The sequence below is a fragment of the Diaphorina citri genome, unplaced genomic scaffold (assembly GCF_000475195.1).
Source record: "Diaphorina citri unplaced genomic scaffold, Diaci psyllid genome assembly version 1.1 scaffold38, whole genome shotgun sequence".
NCBI lineage: Eukaryota > Metazoa > Arthropoda > Insecta > Hemiptera > Psyllidae > Diaphorina > Diaphorina citri.
The window spans coordinates 340,883-359,298 of NW_007377475.1; the positions used below are offsets into that span (position 1 = coordinate 340,883).

At 35.7% G+C, this 18,416-nt stretch overlaps 1 protein-coding gene across 1 annotated transcript in view; it reads right to left on the minus strand.

Annotated features, from left to right (window-relative positions):
- Nucleotides 1-2,067: 2,067 nt before the first annotated feature.
- The window catches only part of LOC103512913 (solute carrier family 12 member 4-like), a 45,762-nt gene continuing 29,413 nt past the window's right edge, over nt 2,068-18,416 (minus strand). The window contains exons 12-15 of the mRNA XM_008477702.3: nt 14,199-14,309; nt 13,712-13,845; nt 12,848-13,044; nt 2,068-2,236 (exon numbers count right to left, since the gene is read on the minus strand). Coding sequence (XP_008475924.1) covers nt 2,202-2,236; nt 12,848-13,044; nt 13,712-13,845; nt 14,199-14,309 — 477 coding nt within the window. The 3' untranslated portion in view covers nt 2,068-2,201. The remainder of the gene's footprint in view (nt 2,237-12,847; nt 13,045-13,711; nt 13,846-14,198; nt 14,310-18,416) is intronic.

The following is an 18,416-nucleotide window of genomic DNA, read 5'->3' on the forward strand; positions in this document are numbered from 1 at the left end:
GTAGTGCGCAGTGGACGAAACTTGGCTATCTGCGCATCTTGGAGTGACATGAAGACTTTTCAACCAATCAGAAATCTCGTTTCAAAAAATGTACTGATAAGGAAGTGGAAGTCCCGTGGTCTGTGTTCTGTAGGCTGTGGTCCATGAGGTGAGATAAGTGTCGACAGTGTCAAATAAAAGTGAAGCCCAAAATTTTCAAAATATAAAATTTGTATAAATGCCTATTATTTTGTTCTGTGTATGCAATGTGCCGTAATAGTGTTTTTTTTCTATACCTACCTATAGAGGGAACTGTAACAACGGACTAACGGAGGTTCTATGTCCTATCGGCACAAAATCAAAGAGAGGAAAAGAACAAGATATAACAGGAAGTCAGCTGTTCCAAGAACGATTTTTTTTTTCATATTGTACCTTGGGACCGCTTTCGCATTACCTACCTACTTCAAGGCACATTCTTCTACGTCCGTGCCTATATCCAAGAACGGAAAAGTTCTGTTGAAATTTTCCGTCCTGGCCGGGATTTGAACCCAGCACCTTGACCACTCAGCCACAGAGTTCCGAGGACGAGCCTAACCTGTTCGTTCTACAACCGATTATGACGATATGTAGTAGTACCTACCTACCTAAAGGGCGCTCTTTAACGAAAAGAAAAACAGTGATTTTTTAAAGATTTGAATAAACATAGATCATAGTTTTTTTTATTATTTCAAATTAATTATTTACTTAAATTTATTTTATAAATTACCTATAATAATCTACACTATTGTTTTTAATTCTCCAATAGATTTTATTTTGGGTTTGTAGATACCTATTTATAAAGAGTAGGAAGTGAGTTTTGAATAAAATACAGTCAAGATTTTAACTTGAGAAAAATAAATAGGTAGGTACAATTTTCTTACTACCTTCCTATAGGTACCGACATAAGTACCTAGTACCTACCTATTATAATTTTGTGTATTAAGAACAATTTTTATTAGGAAAACATTACGTTTCACAGAAACATGCAAAATAAAATTTACAAAAAAAAATGAAACAGTTAATAGATAGGTTTTTACCTAAATATAATTATCTACGTATATCTACCTACCTACATAATTATTTATTATTTATTTTTTATAAAATATTTTGTTCTACGAAATTTGATAAATAGGTAGGTAGGTAAAAAAAAAGAATTATTTATAATAAAACATGAGTAGGTACCTACTTAAACATATCAATAAATTAGATACTATTACATTAGGTATGAGGTATGAGAATAATAAAATTTATACCTTTTAGGTAGGTATCTACATTAATTTAGGGATTTGATTCAATTTCGATTTCACAAAAGTTAAGAGTGTTAAGACAGATTCTAAACAACCAAAGATTTTATTCATGATCAATTAGGTAATTAAATATTTTTTTTTTTTGTTCTACACATGGTGCGTACCTAGTACCTATCTACCTATCGATATCTCAGGTGGCAACTGTAATGTAACATTCATGTGTCTATAAAATTTATGTAGATAGGTAGGTATAGGTATTTGTAAATAAACATTATATGTAATTCGAAATAGCAAAGAAGGTACTTTAATATTTAGGGTAGGTTAAATGGCACTAGATGAGAGGTAGGTACAAAAAGAATCGTAACTGAGTGATTGCGAGTTCAAGCCCCGGCCGGACCGTACACTTTTTTTAAATCAAAAACCGTATTTTTAGGAAAATAGATAGGTAGGTAATAGTTCAAATTATAAATACATAGTCATCATGTATTAATTTTTACACCTTTGTACCTATACCCAAAACGAACTTACCTACCAAACATAGAAGATATTTATTTCCTGGTAAAAGGTATGAAAGGTAGGTAGAGGTAGATACAATAGAGTGGGTGGGAAGCCCACACAACACCAGTGCAGAGGATAACCCTATCATTCCCAGAAAGTTGATCATTTGTGAAAGTTATCATTCAAAGGAAGTTGATCATTTGCAAAGTTTTTTTTGCCTTCTAGAATGGAGCAGTTGCAGTTGGGTAAAAATTATGAATAAAAGGTCGATTCCTACGTAAAAAGTTGTGAAAAATCCATAAGTAAGAACACAATAATGTGAATTGTGAAGATTCAAAACAAGAGAAAAGAGAAGAGTTGAGGCACAATAAATTTTAACCTCTTCAGACAGACGGGCGGTTCTGCCTGCCAAAACAGAGGCAAAACATTTGAGCCGATTCATGAGTAGATTGTAATTACTTCCCGACCTCCACCTGAAAAAAAGATGTAAAAAGATTTTTTTTTTGTTTGAAGAGGTTTGACAGAGGGAACTGTAACTGCTATGGTCTTATCGTCCCGAAATCGAAGAGAGGAGGAAGACAGGATAGGAGAAAGCCCTTACATCTTTTTAATTGCCCCTCTAAGCCAACACAAATGACACCATGTAGATATGTGGCTCAAACCAATTGAAGTGGCTGAACACCTGGGCCTACCAGTAACAGATGAGGATGGAAGTACCTGATGGGACTTTGGCTACTACAACAACAGATACAATAGAATTATTCTTAACCAATCAGTAATATGTAATCTAAAACCGATAAAACCAATTTGATACTTTTCTTCATGTGCTACAAGAGGAGTAAAAAAAGGAGATAGGTAGAATTACTAGATTAAAAAAAAAAAAGAAAAAAAAAAAAAAAAAACAACCTGTTTTAATTAAAAAGTTCAAAGAGTTGTGACGTCAGACTTAATGTCAAAATGCGCAGAAACGCTTGCGCACAAACAAAAAATTTTGAGAGGTATTTTTCCCCAGTCTACCTGGTTTTTCCATTACGCAAGTAGTACATCTTTAGTACACAAGTAGTACTGTCTACCTGAAAATTTAGTACCTACGCTAGTAGTAAACAACAGATTTTCATTAGTCCATACTTTTGTGGAATAAGACCCAGACCCAGAAGGAGGAAAACAAGTTACATAATATTTTTACTACTTCAAGAAAAGACAATTTAACAATGGAAGTTTTCTTGGTTAAACTATGATGAGATGATAAGTATTATTCCATTTTCCTATTCCTCAAAACAGGGCCATATCCAGGATTTTCTCAAGGGGGGAGGGGGGGGGAGAAAGGTCTGGAAAAGACTTTATAAACACCCTGTATAATAAGTTTCGGAAGTGCCTATTATACCTACCCAAGGGTAATTGAATTAAGGTACCTAACCTACTTATTTGGGGTTCTTTACATACCTATCATAAAATAATAAATAAAGTATTTTTCCCCTAAAATAAAATTATGACTTTTGTTTTAAAGTAAATAAAAACACGAAATAAAATAGAGGCTTTTTTCATTAAGTATTAAATGTCAATATTTTCCATTTTACTTTTCGTCGCAATAGTTTATTAATTTGTACCTACCTACGTATTATTACCTACACAATAACTTGATCTACGAGTAGGTGTAACTATAGTACATAATATATTTAGGATGCGCAGGGCAATTTTAATTGTTTTAAAAACCAATGCTTGCCTCAATCAATACATTACACTTTTTTTTAACCATCAACCTCCCTCCAGCGATTTAATGTGAATTACCTAATACGTAGGTAAGTATATGTAACATTTTCAATTTTCCAAAAATCCTTGCAGAAATTGATTTCTTTGGCTGATAAGTGATATAGAATTATTTATTGGTAACTAAATTAATCAAATAAAATTTATTATCATCACTACAAAATCGAAAAATAAAAGAAAAAATAGGGCTGTTTTACTGAGGTGTCTGACACCATAGAGGTAATGGGAAATTGTCTATTTCTACATTTATGGTAACAGATTTACTGGAATAAAATGATTAAATTAAATAATATATTTACTTAGTAGATACATTTTGGACGTTTTCCTTTTTTTATTTTAAGGAAGAGAAAAGAAGATGAAATTTCTATAATATCTATCTATCAATAAAAGAGGTAATATTACGAAGAAAAACTCTAAACATCAAAATAAAAAATAGTTTCATAAACAAAACAAGAAACATTTAAATAAAATTAGATAACAAAGATGATCAATAAAAGAAAAACACAGCCTATATTAATAATGAATTCATAAATAGTCTACGATAAAGAATAGATACCTATAATTTATGTCTAAAGAGAAGGTTGATCAATCATTGACCGTTACTTACCTACTTTTCAACTAAAAGAGAGTTAGCACTGAATAACTTTACTTTAACAAGATTAGTAGGTACACTATTCCTAACCTTAAGTTATATGAAGAGACACCGCTTTTGAATTAATTCAATTTAAAGATTGATGTAAAAAAGGCTGTGGTCCATGAGGTGAGATAAGTGTCGACAGTGTCAAATAAAAGTGAAGCCCAAAATTTTCAAAATATAAAATTTGTATAAATGCCTATTATTTTGTTCTGTGTATGCAATGTGCCGTAATAGTGTTTTTTTTCTATACCTACCTATAGAGGGAACTGTAACAACGGACTAACGGAGGTTCTATGTCCTATCGGCACAAAATCAAAGAGAGGAAAAGAACAAGATATAACAGGAAGTCAGCTGTTCCAAGAACGATTTTTTTTTTCATATTGTACCTTGGGACCGCTTTCGCATTACCTACCTACTTCAAGGCACATTCTTCTACGTCCGTGCCTATATCCAAGAACGGAAAAGTTCTGTTGAAATTTTCCGTCCTGGCCGGGATTTGAACCCAGCACCTTGACCACTCAGCCACAGAGTTCCGAGGACGAGCCTAACCTGTTCGTTCTACAACCGATTATGACGATATGTAGTAGTACCTACCTACCTAAAGGGCGCTCTTTAACGAAAAGAAAAACAGTGATTTTTTAAAGATTTGAATAAACATAGATCATAGTTTTTTTTATTATTTCAAATTAATTATTTACTTAAATTTATTTTATAAATTACCTATAATAATCTACACTATTGTTTTTAATTCTCCAATAGATTTTATTTTGGGTTTGTAGATACCTATTCTTTAGAGTCTTCTTAAGCCTTTCATATGACTTGATTTTTACGTTACCTACTTTTCTTTTATCATACGAGTACCTACAAATGATGAGGAAATAAGTATGTAGGTAGGTACCTCCATAATTATATTTATAACCACTATAAGAATAGGTATCTAATATTATTGTTAATGTAAGTAGGTAATTAGTTAGGTACCTTCCTAGGTATGCAGGTATATTGAATATTGAAACAAACAAGTGGCTTTTTATGAAGCTCTAAAAAAAGTAGGTGAGTTTTAAAACATCAGGATAAAATTTAGGTAGTTCCCTATCATCTAGCTAACGGTATTTATTAGAAACGTGTAGGCATTTTTAATGCAAATTTGGTGAGATTAAGTGTCTTTTTTTTAAGTATATTTTTTAAAATTTAAAGTTATTTAAAATTACACTAATAGGTAGTTTTAATAGGTATTTTAAGATTTTTTGTTGTTGAAGTTATGAACATTTTTTAAACGAACAAAGAGGTAATTTAAGAAAGTAGTCTAGAACTATAAATGAATGTATTTTTGTATTTAAATCATTAGCTACATGTTTAATACAAGTAAGTAAAATGCAAGCTGTATACAACGCGGTGTCAAATGATGAGATCGCTAGCATTAAACAAGTAGGTATAGGTACCTGGGTATTACCTACCTATCTAGGTAGGGTATAAAATGTAAATATAAGTGTTGTGCAATTTTTTCAGAAATAGGTAGGCAGAAAATAAAAATATTGACTATCGTATTGCATAGGCACCTCTCTGTAGCAAAAATTTAATTGGCCTACATACCTATTTATTTATTTTTCTCAGTAATTGAAATTTTATTAGAAATTAGACAGTTGGTGCTTACATGGTAAAAACTATTTTGTATGTAGGTATGTAATCACCACTGTATAGATACTCTCTGCCTTAACGCCTCCTAGCCAGACAGTGTTCAATGTTTCCTAGCCAGACAGTGTTTAAGGTCCCCTAGCCAGACAGGTATAATCTATTAATCTATTGTATTCTATACTTACGTATTCTTGAGAGTTCATTTGCAACGGTCGTAACATTAATGATTAATTAGACTTAAGTGACAAATTCGGAGTGTTTTTTATGTACTGTCTGTTTAAAGTTTCGTTTTCGTAACCTTCGGTCTTCGCGTGTTCTACCGTATTTTTTCTGTGAACCTTAAGAGTCTCCCGCGGCTGGTCTACTACCTAATTTCTTCTGGGCTTTCAACTTTCAACATAGCAACGAGTGTCCACGATAAAGTAAGTCTAATTAAAGCATTCTATTCTGTAGCAGGGCCCAAAGTCTGACATCATCAGAACCGAAGATAACAGACCGAAGCCTAGATCACAAGGCTAAGATAGGACGATCCGAAACGGAAGAATATGGATATCATAGCTGAAGAATTTGAGGACATGGTTCTCCAAAACAACAACTGATCTATTCAGGGCCGTCAATAAAATCATCATAGTAAGGCCAGCCACTCACTATCAGTACACCTGATACTATGACACCTGATGAGCACACACACACTGTCAGGTAAACCTGACAGGTACGGCTGAAAAGGTCCACCTGTCAGGTCTACCTGATACTTGAAGAGCACACACACTATCAGGTAGACCCGACAGGCGGACTTGATAAGCTGTAAGCTGTAACTGTCAGGTTTACCTGATAATGAGCGGCTGGCCCAAGGATGATTGCCGAAATTGGAAACGAATAGGCACACGATGAAGAAGAAAACAGGGTGGTTCATCCACTCACCATTTCCACGACCTCAACCTCCGCCTCGATTCTCAAATGGTAGAGGAACGTCTTCAGGTCTTTCTTCATCTGAATGGAAGACTTGATAAGCTGTAACTGTCAGGTTTACCTGATAATGAGTGGCTGGCCCAAGGATGATTACCGAAATTGGAAACGAATAGGCACACGATGAAGAAGAAAACAGGGTGGTTTATCCACTCACCATTTCCACGACCTCAACCTCCGCCTCGATTCTCAAATGGTAGAGGAACGTCTTCAGGTCTTTCTTCATCTGAATGGAGTTGTCCTCCATTTGCGCGACGGTGAAGATGCGCAGCTTGCAGTTCTTCCATGTGCGGTGTTGCCGGAGTAGGAACGGGAGCAGCATGAGGAGGCCCCCGTCATGCACGATCCACCAGACGTCGATCGTTCCGACGATCTGTTGGCAACAGGGTGAAGGATGTTATTCAAATACTTCTAATTTGCCCTATTTTGATGCGAACTGAAGTATTGGATACCGGTACCTCTAGGTAATTACAAATAAGTAAGTACTAAGCAATTTATAATAAATTGTTAATACAACATTATTGTAAATGTTATTGTAAGGAGGTACCTATTTAGGGAGATACATAATATACGAGTAATAATTATGTATTTCGTAGTATTTTTAAGAAACAAGTAAAATAAAAAGGCAATTTATTTAAGTGGGTAGGTAACTTGATACATATCAAATGATTCTTAGGTTTAGTAAGTAAATCTAAAATTGTTTTGAGAATATAGGTACCTATCTCGAGTTAATTTTATTAAAATTTGGCAACGAGAATGAATTTTTCGTCCAAGCTATTTTCGGGACAACCAAGTCTGGAAAAGACTTTATAAACACCCTGTATAATAAGTTTTGGAAGTGCCTATTATACCTACCCAAGGGTAATTGAATTAAGGTACCTAACCTACCTATTTGGGGTTCTTTACATACCTATCATAAAATAATAAATCAAGTATTTTTCCCCTAAAATAAAATTATGACTTTTGTTTTAAAGTAAATAAAAACACGAAATAAAATAGAGGCTTTTTTCATTAAGTATTAAATGTCAATATTTTCCATTTTACTTTTCGTCGCAATAGTTTATTAATTTGTACCTACCTACGTATTATTACCTACACAATAACTTGATCTACGAGTAGGTGTAACTATAGTACATAATATATTTAGGATGCGCAGGGCAATTTTAATTGTTTTAAAAACCAATGCTTGCCTTTGGCTGTTAAGTGATATAGAATTATTTATTGGTAACTAAATTAATCAAATAAAATTTATTATCATCACTACAAAATCGAAAAATAAAAGAAAAAATAGGGCTGTTTTACTGAGGTGTCTGACACCATAGAGGTAATGGGAAATTGTCTATTTCTACATTTATGGTAACAGATTTACTGGAATAAAATGATTAAATTAAATAATATATTTACTTAGTAGATACATTTTGGACGTTTTCCTTTTTTTATTTTAAGGAAGAGAAAAGAAGATGAAATTTCTATAATATCTATCTATCAATAAAAGAGGTAATATTACGAAGAAAAACTCTAAACATCAAAATAAAAAATAGTTTCATAAACAAAACAAGAAACATTTAAATAAAATTAGATAACAAAGATGATCAATAAAAGAAAAACACAGCCTATATTAATAATGAATTCATAAATAGTCTACGATAAAGAATAGATACCTATAATTTATGTCTAAAGAGAAGGTTGATCAATCATTGACCGTTACTTACCTACTTTTCAACTAAAAGAGAGTTAGCACTGAATAACTTTACTTTAATAAGATTAGTAGGTACACTATTCCTAACCTTAAGTTATATGAAGAGACACCGCTTTTGAATTAATTCAATTTAAAGATTGATGTAAAAAATTAAGGTTAGTTAATTTTTTTAGGGGGTTATTCCTACACAGCTAGGTAGGTAGGTACCTACAATCTACAAAGATTATGTGTAAGAATTTTAATTAATACTTACTTATTATTGTTTAAAATATAATGGTACCCGAACCCCGAACTTGTTACAAAAACTTTCTAGTGATTTGTTCAATTACTTCGACAAAATCTCAAAGCTACATTTATGTACCTATTTAGGCCTATTTAAAAACGAATAAACAGATCAATGAGTAAAACATAAATAAGGTATTTAACTATAACGTTTATCAACACAAAGTAAATAATGTAATTTATAGAACAATTTATATATAATATATCTCTCTATATTTTAAGTAGATAATAATATTAAGTTCTCTTTAATTTAAGAATTAAATTCTACTATAGTATTTAAAAATAGACAATAATATAAAAGAATTACAAATAAATAAATACATATAAAAAGTTTTAAAAACGCCTAATATAGGCGTTTTGAACAGTTTAATAAATATTTAATTAATTTACTTAAAAATAAAATACGTATAGAAAAGAAGAGAAAAAAATTCCTACCTACATTTTTCTAACTTTTTATTTGAAGATTAAAAATTCTTTTCTACTTTTTATTGTTTTAAAATATCTTTCTGTATATAAGTATCTGGGACGTAGGTAATAGGTATTTTATTTATTTATATTTTTGTCATAAACTATTTTACGTAGATAATAAAAAAACTAGCTAATGAATATCTACCTAATTAAGAAGAAAAAAAGTTGATACTTAGATGAAAATTAAAATGAAAATTGACAAAGATTGTGTACACTTCTTGAATGAAAATATTATAATTATTTCAAGAGAAAGATCATTCACTAGTATGCCCGCCACTCAGACTGTCTGACAGACACAAATCTAGGTCTGTCAGATGGTCTTAACGCGTGTGTAGGAAAAAGCTCATGACTAAGGTCTTTCAGATCTAGGTTTCAAGCCTTTTCTGGCATACCTACACGTTAAAACAGTCTCAGCGTGCGTGGCTGATGGCCTTAAGAAGGAGTGTTATTCGTTACTGGACAGTAGAGGCACCTTCTGGTAAGTCGGCCTCTTGGCTATTATTATTATTATTATTAGTGGAAGAGGTGAATCTATGTTGTCGAGGCAGTGTACGGTTTCAGTCGACGGCGGGCGTCAACTATGTGTGGGCACAGCTTATGAAAATTCTCAAATACCTAAATACAGGGTGACCAATTTGAGTGTACTCACTTGTTTTTCTACATCTCCTCGGGATTCATTCGGGTTTTGGTTTGGCTCTTCAAATCTCACTTTGGTGACACCCTTGTTAGTGTCGTGATGTTGATCTACAATCGCTTGGACCTGGAAAAGCGACCGGTACAATGTTAGTTGCTTGGCATTGTATGATTTTACTGAAGTAGGATGTCTTCCAGCTACCTATGTAGGTACATATGACTATAAATTCTTGGGCTATAGTTTAGAATGCCTTAGATGTCCAATATTTTCGGTACCTATAGGTATTACTGAAGTAAATACCTACTCTGAAAGACTATAGCTAGGTATTGACGTAGGTTTCCTTGGTTGTCTATGACTATGTGGTAGGTATTCAGATTCCAATTTTCTTTTTCACACCAAATCTTTGATCTCTATTTCATTACTTTTTATTTGCCTACGATGAATTTCTTTTTGATACTCGTATCTTATAAAATAAACCTATCCAAAACTATGAACAGGAAAAATATCCATGCACTATTCTACAATTCTACATCAGTTCGACTAAAATAGAAAAGGTAAAGAGAATAGGTATAAGGCAAATTCGATAGATATTTATTGGTTTTGGAAGAAAAAGAAAACTGCGAAGTGTTTTGGAAACTACTATTCTAGGAATGATTAGAGGAAAGAGGTTCTCAGAAGGCCATCCGCTCATGCAAACCAAACGTTCTGTAGGAGATTTCTATGTCGTTAGGGAAAATCTCAAAATCTTTGTAGTTGACTGACGTCTCATTGACTGGGTACCTATTATAATACATTCTTTACAATAGGTACATTTGCTTCTTCTTCTTCTTCTTTTTATTTTTTTGCTGTTAAATTTTATCCAATGAATAGGTACTAAATGAGAGCGGAACTATAAAGGTACTAAATACATAGGTAAGTGAGAGAGGTCAATAAGATTTTATTGGTAGATTGATCTACGAGTAGGTGTAACTATAGGTACATATTTTAGGATGCGGTAATTAACAGAGCAATTTTAATTGTTTTAAAAACCAATGCTTGCCTTTGGCTGTTAAGTGATATAGAATTATTTATTGGTAACTAAATTAATCAAATAAAATTATCATCACTACAAAATCGAAAAATAAAGGAAAAAATAGGGCTGTTTTACTGAGGTGTCTGACACCATAGAGGTAATGGGAAATTGTCTATTTCTACATTTATGGTAACAGATTTACGATAAAATTTAAAAAAATGGGGAATCAAAAAAATAAAGTCGGAAAAAATGTCGCAAAGCCTGAATCACAATCAAGACCTCTACTCTACAAACACTACAGAGAGGTTGAAGAAAAAGCATTCAGGGGTTAGTGCACAACTCAAAATACTCAGCTAGAGGGGAAAACTAATCTAAACAACAGCTAAATAAAACACCACAAACCAGAGGCATATTCTCTTCCGTTGGAAGTTCTTTTAAGTCCTCCACCTTCATGGGAAATAAGCATTAATACAAGAAAAATCAAATAAGTAACGTCAAAAATAAGTCGACTAAATAAGACAACACTTCAAATCGAACACCAGAAAAATGTAGAGCGCGAAAAAAGTCGAAAATTTTCCCTCTTAAAAGGAGCGAAAAAGTTAGTTAAAGTGGAATATCAAAAGGAAAATCGACACCCAATCTTGGATGTTGAACATGTATTACGAAGGTATTGTGAAAACGTGAACACAGCTAAAAGAACAGTAAACTCAGAATGGAATGTAAAAATAAATAGTTACATTTGTTGTATCTATAATAGAGGGCCTTTTATTCTGCAAACGAAAGATGGTAAAAAGAGAAAGTTCAAATTAGCAAAAGTGAAATTCAACAGGATCGAATGAATACACATTTATTTACCTATACCCGCCCACTCCTATCTATCCATAAGTTGCCTTCACCTTCTTAGGTTCGAGAGATATCGCGAATATTTATTATTACATTATATTATTTTCTAAAGTTCTTTTCAAAAATGGTACCATCGGACCATCCGGGATTTACCTAAAAAAGACATAAAGAAGGGATAGAAAAGAAAGAGCATGCAAAGTGAACAGAGGGAAAGGTACAGAATACAGAAGAAAACCAAGTATGGAATACAGAGGCACGAAAAGTCGAAAGGTTAGGACGACAGTGGATTGAAGAAAGTCAGTAGGTTAGGAGGCAACAGTATAACAGTAGATCAAAATAAGACCACCTACATTATAGGACATTATCATGATAAATACATAGCTGTAGGTAGTAGATACTGTACCTACAATCATACCATTTGTACCTGATGAGGTACCTACGTAGGTAATAGGTATTTTATTTATTTATTTATATTTTTGTCATAAACTATTTTACGTAGATAATAAAAACTAGCTAATGAATATCTACCTAATTAAGAAGAAAAAAAAAGTTGATACTTAGATGAAAATTAAAATGAAAATTGACAAAGATTGTGTACACTTCTTGAATGAAGATTTTACAATTATTTCAAGAGAAAGATCATTCACTAGTATGCCCGCCACTCAGACTGTCTGACAGACACAAACCTAGGTCTGTCAGATGGTCTTAACGTGTGTGTGGGGAAAAAGCTCATGACTAAGGTCTTTCAGATCTAGGTTTCAAGCCTTTTCTGGCATACACGTTAAAACAGTCTCAGCGTGCCTGGCCTTAAGAAGGAGTGTTATTCCCCAGTCAGCACACACGATTGGATGTAAGGCTCGAATCAAGCTTACAAATTCACCTGTGTAAGTTGGATGAGACGATCCGAAACCACAACTCATGCCATCGAACCACAGAAGAGATAGCGATAGCAACGATGGGATGAGTTGGAACCTAAGACGTCACCGATAAGTCTCGTGATCACACTCCCTCGACCGATAAGACCGACTCTGCTAGTATAAGTAAGATAGAAACCAAGCTAGCAGGGTCAGTCGTCCAGGAGCTAACCGTCTGTACGCGCTCTCAGCCTACCACCGAGTTAGACCTAAGCAGACCGACTACTTACCTCGGACCATGAGCACTCGTTCCAGACCCTCGGTTAATACTTCTAGGAACTCCATGTAGTTGGACTCGCGTTCGATATTGGTTTCCTTCGGGGGCCCCGGCAGATTCAGAATGACAAGTTGAGCTTCGTGAGATTTGTTAACGATCACCTCGTTTAATTTGACTGCGGTGTGCATGCGACGAACGTTGCCTTCGTCACTGCGGAAATAAAAGGTGAAAGATGATCAGATGGCAGAATACCTTGGGTTGAATAGTAAAGATTCCCTAGTAGTAAAGGAATGAACTGGGGATTGAGGCGAAAGCCGGCAGGTGCCCCTTTTCAATCGAACACCAGGGGTGAATGGAGGGACTACTTAGAAAAAAAGGAAATATTCCTTGGCGACCCGCACTGAAAGTTGCCCCGTCGACAAGGCCCATCACGCACGAGCGGCAGAAAGCCGTCAGACGAGAGGTTAAGATAGAATGGGAACAGAATGACCCATGTCCCGTTCGCCGAATCTAGGCACTTCCGGCTAGACTCGATGCATGCGAGAGAAATAGGACAGATTTGCAGAAAGCCAGCCGTTCCGAGAACGAATTACCCTCATCTGTTTGGGATAAATCCCGCACCGGGCGGAAATTGAACCCGCGACCTAGCGATTACGAAGAAAGCAATTAAATAAATACATGATCGTGGAAGGCAGAGAAGGACATGGATGGATGACATCAAGGAATGGAAAAACATACGGGGCAATCAAGAGGCTGGCACAAAACAGAGCAAAGTGGAGAGAGATCATTGAAAAAATATACCTACATAGTGCTACCTTCTCCCATAGAAGACGCAACCTATGAATTAAATTAATATGGTATGCAAAAGGTAACTTACGGGGTTAGGGAGCTTTTGGTGTCTTCATCAAGAATGGAAGTCTTGTTTGTAACTATATCTTTCATTACTTCATTGACAGTTTTCTCTGCATCCGTTTGATCGTTCTCAGTATGATCTCCTACGTCTAATTTGGTCTGGAAATAAAAAGCAAGAACAAGAATATACAACTCACAAAGCTGATGGGTAAATCTAAAGGATCATTTAGTTTGTTTGTCAGACTCTTTAAATTCTTTGGTTTAGCGACTTTCGCAATAATTCACCAACACATAGTCCGAACTCAATGATTTCTCACAATTTTCAGAGGTTGATTTTGAAACACATAATCGACGCCGTCGATCAATGTTCCATCAACGAGGTGAAGAGGTGAATCTATGTTGTCGAGGCAGTGTACGGTTTCAGTCGACGGCGGGCGTCAACTATGTGTGGGCACAGCTTATGAAAATTCTCAAATACCTAAATACAGGGTGACCAATTTGAGTGTACTCACTTGTTTTTCTACATCTCCTCGGGATTCATTCGGGTTTTGGTTTGGCTCTTCAAATCTCACTTTGGTGACACCCTTGTTAGTGTCGTGATGTTGATCTACAATCGCTTGGACCTGGAAAAGCGACCGGTACAATGTTAGTTGCTTGGCATTGTATGATTTTACTGAAGTAGGATGTCTTCCAGCTACCTATGTAGGTACATATGACTATAAATTCTTGGGCTATAGTTTAGAATGCCTTAGATGTCCAATATTTTCGGTACCTATAGGTATTACTGAAGTAAATACCTACTCTGAAAGACTATAGCTAGGTATTGACGTAGTCTTGATTGTGATTCAGGCTTTGCGACATTTTTTCCGACTTTATTTTTTTGATTCCCCATTTTTTTTTTATTATTATTAATTGACAGTTTTAAATAATTTTAGCTAGGTACCAATCTACCAATAAAATCTTATTGACCTCTCTCACTTACCTATGTATTTAGTACCTTTATAGTTCCGCTCTCATTTAGTACCTATTCATTGAATAAAATTTAAACAGAAAAAAAATAAGAAGAAGAAGAAGAAGAAGAATAAGAAGAAGAGGAAGAAGAAGCAAATGTACCTATTGTAAAGAATGTATTATAATAGGTACCTAGTCACTGAGACGTCAGTCAAGTACAAAGATTTTGAGATTTTCACTAACGACATCGACGTAGAAATCTCCTACAGAACGTTTGGTTTGCATGAGCGGATGGCCTTCTGAGAACCTCTTTCCTCTAATCATTCCTAGTATAGTAGTTTCCAAAACACTTCGCAGTTTTCTTTTTCTTCCAAAACCAATAAATATCTATCGAATTTGCCTTATATTCTCTTTACCTTTTCTATTTTAGTCGAACTGATTTAGAATTGTAGAATAGTGCATGGATATTTTTCCTGTATATGCAGGTTCATAGAGTTTTGGATGGGTTTATTTTATAAGATATACCTACATATATCAAAAAGAAATTCATCGTAGGCAGATAAAAAGAAATGAAATACCTAGAGCTCAAAGATTTGGCGTGAAAAAGAATATTGGAAGCTGAGTACCTACCACATAGTCATAGACAACCAAAGAAACCACATAGATACCTACGTCAATACCTAGTCTTTCAGAGTAGGTATTTGCTTCAGTAATACCTATAGGTACCGAAAATATTGGACATCTAAGCCATTCTAAACTATAGCCCAAGAATTTATAGTCATATGTACATAGGTAGCTGGAAGACATCCTACTTCAGTAAAATTATACAATGCCAAGCAACTAACATTGTACCTGTCGCTTTTGCAGGTCCAAGCGATTGTAGATCAACATCACGACACTAACAAGGGTGTCACCAAAGTGAGATTTGAAGAGCCAAACCAAAACCCGAATGCTGAAATGTCAACATAAACGTTAACGACAACAACAACACAAGTCTGCGGTTCACTTGACATCCGATGAGAAAAATTGCGCGGAAACTGACTTGTAGAAGACTCGAATTGATGTCTCGAAGAAGTTAAAACAGCGGGTTTTTGCAACCAAAATTAGCTCCCCGTTAAATTGAACTCTTTAACGTTATTTGACAAAAACTTGTTTCTGCACATGCGAAGACCAGAATTTTCATCAAATAACGTTCGAGAGACTCTAATAGAGTTAACGGGACTCTAATTTTATTGGCAAAAACTCTCTAATAGCTTTGATGTTCGACTATTTCTAATGAAGCAATTATGAGTGTGAGGTCCTCAAAGCTAAGAGGTACAGTCTTCTAGATCTTATTATTTTCCAGTACCTACCTCGCCTCCTCAATTCCTAACTCTTTTAACGCCAGTTCCTCCCTAACGAAAGCTATGTCTACTTCTGATTTCAGGCAAAGGTTTGACGGTAAATGTTGCGGTGATCAAGGGTGACTACTCGTAGAAAAACAAGTGAGTACACTCAAATTGGTCTCCCTGTATTTAGGTATTTGAGAATATTCATAAGCTGTGCCCACACATAGTCGACGCCCGCCGTCGACTGAAACCGTACACTGCCTCGACAACATAGATTCACCTCTTCACCTCGTTGATGGAACATTGATCGACGGCGTCGATTATGTGTTTCAAAATCAACCTCTGAAAATTGTGAGAAATCATTGAGTTCGGACTATCTGTTGGTGAATTATTGCGAAAGTCGCTAAACCAAAGAATTTAAAGAGTCTGACAAACAAACTAAATGATCCTTTAGATTTACCCATCAGCTTTGTGAGTTGTATATTCTTGTTCTTGCTTTTTATTTCCAGACCAAATTAGACGTAGGAGATCATACTGAGAACGATCAAACGGATGCAGAGAAAACTGTCAATGAAGTAATGAAAGATATAGTTACAAACAAGACTTCCATTCTTGATGAAGACACCAAAAGCTCCCTAACCCCGTAAGTTACCTTTTCCATACCATATTAATTTAATTCATAGGTTGCGTCTTCTATGGGAGAAGGTAGCACTATGTATATTTTTTCAATGATCTCTCTCCACTTTGCTCTGTTTTGTGCCAGCCTCTTGATTGCCATGTATGTTTTTCCATTCCTTGATGTCATCCATCCATGTCCTTCTCTGCCTTCCACGATCATGTATTTATTTAATTGCTTTCTTCGTAATCGCTAGGTCGCGGGTTCAATGTCCGCCCGGGGCGGGATTTATCCCAAACAGATGAGGGTAATTCGTTCTCGGAACGGCTGGCTTTCTCCAAACCTGTCCTATTTCTCTCGCATGCATCGAGTCTAGCCGGAAGTGCTTAGGTTTGGCGAATGGGACATGGGTCATTCTGTTCCCATTCTGTCTTAACCTCTCGTCTGACAGCTTTCTGCCGCTCGTGCGTGATGGGCCTTGTCGACGGGGTAACTTTCAGTGCGGGTCGCCAAGGACTCTTTCCCTTTTTTCTGAGTAGTCCCTCCATCCATCCCTGCCTGTTCGATTGAAAAGGGGCACCTACCGGCTTTCGCCTCAATTCCCCGTTCATTCCTTTACTACTAGGGAATCTTTACTATTCAACCCAAGGTATTCTGCCATCTGATCATTTTTCACCTTTTATTTCCGCAGTGACGAAGGCAACGTTCGTCGCATGCACACCGCAGTCAAATTAAACGAGGTGATCGTTAACAAATCTCACGAAGCTCAACTTGTCATTCTGAATCTGCCGGGGCCCCCGAAGGAAACCAATATCGAACGCGAGTCCAACTACATGGAGTTCCTAGAAGTATTAACCGAGGGTCTGGAACGAGTGCTCATGGTCCGAGGTAAGTAGTATTGTAGTAGTTTTCGATGTAAGGTGGAATGGCGAACACTGTCGGTCTGCTTAGGTCTAACTCGTTGGTAGGCTGAGAGCGCGTAGGGACTGTTAGCTCCTGGACGACTGACCCTGCTAGCTTGGTTTCTATCTTACTTATACTAGCAGAGTCGGTCTTATCGGTCGAGGGAGTGTGATCACGAGATTTATCGGTGACGTCTTAGGTTCCAACTCATCCCATCATTGCTATCGCTATCTCTTCTGTGGTTCGATGGCATGAGTTGTGGTTTCGGATCGTCCTATCTTAGCCTTGTGATCCAGGCTTCAGTCTGTTATCTTCGGTTCTGATGATGTCAGACTTTGGGCCCTGCTGCAGTATAGAATGCTTTAATTAGACTTACTTTATCGTGGACACTCGTTGCTATGTTGAAAGTTGAAAGCCCAGAAGAAATTAGGTAGTAGAACAGCCGCGGGAGACACTAAAGGTTCACAGAAAAAATACGGTAGAACACGCGAAGACCGAAGGTTACGAAAACGAAACTTTAAACAGATAGTAGGTACATAAAAAACACTCCGACTTTGTCACTTAAGTCTAATTAATCATTAATGTTACGACCGTTGCAATGAACTCTCAAGAATACGTAAGTATAGAATACAATAGATTATACCTGTCTGGCTAGGGGACGTTAAACACTGTCTGGCTAGGGGATATTGAACACTGTCTGGCTAGGAGGCGTTAAGGCAGAGAGACTAGTGTCTAGCTGTGGGACTATATAAACCGGGAGGAGAACAGCTAACCCTAACCAGCCTAGCTAGCTGGCAGTTCTTCAAAGGGGTCTCTTTGCTTTTAAATAATAAGCACAAGTCCTCACAATGGTTGACTGCGGTTCAGGATGAGCCAATCACTCTCTCACTCTCAATTAGGTAATTAATCTTTTTACAGCCAGCCTAGTTAGC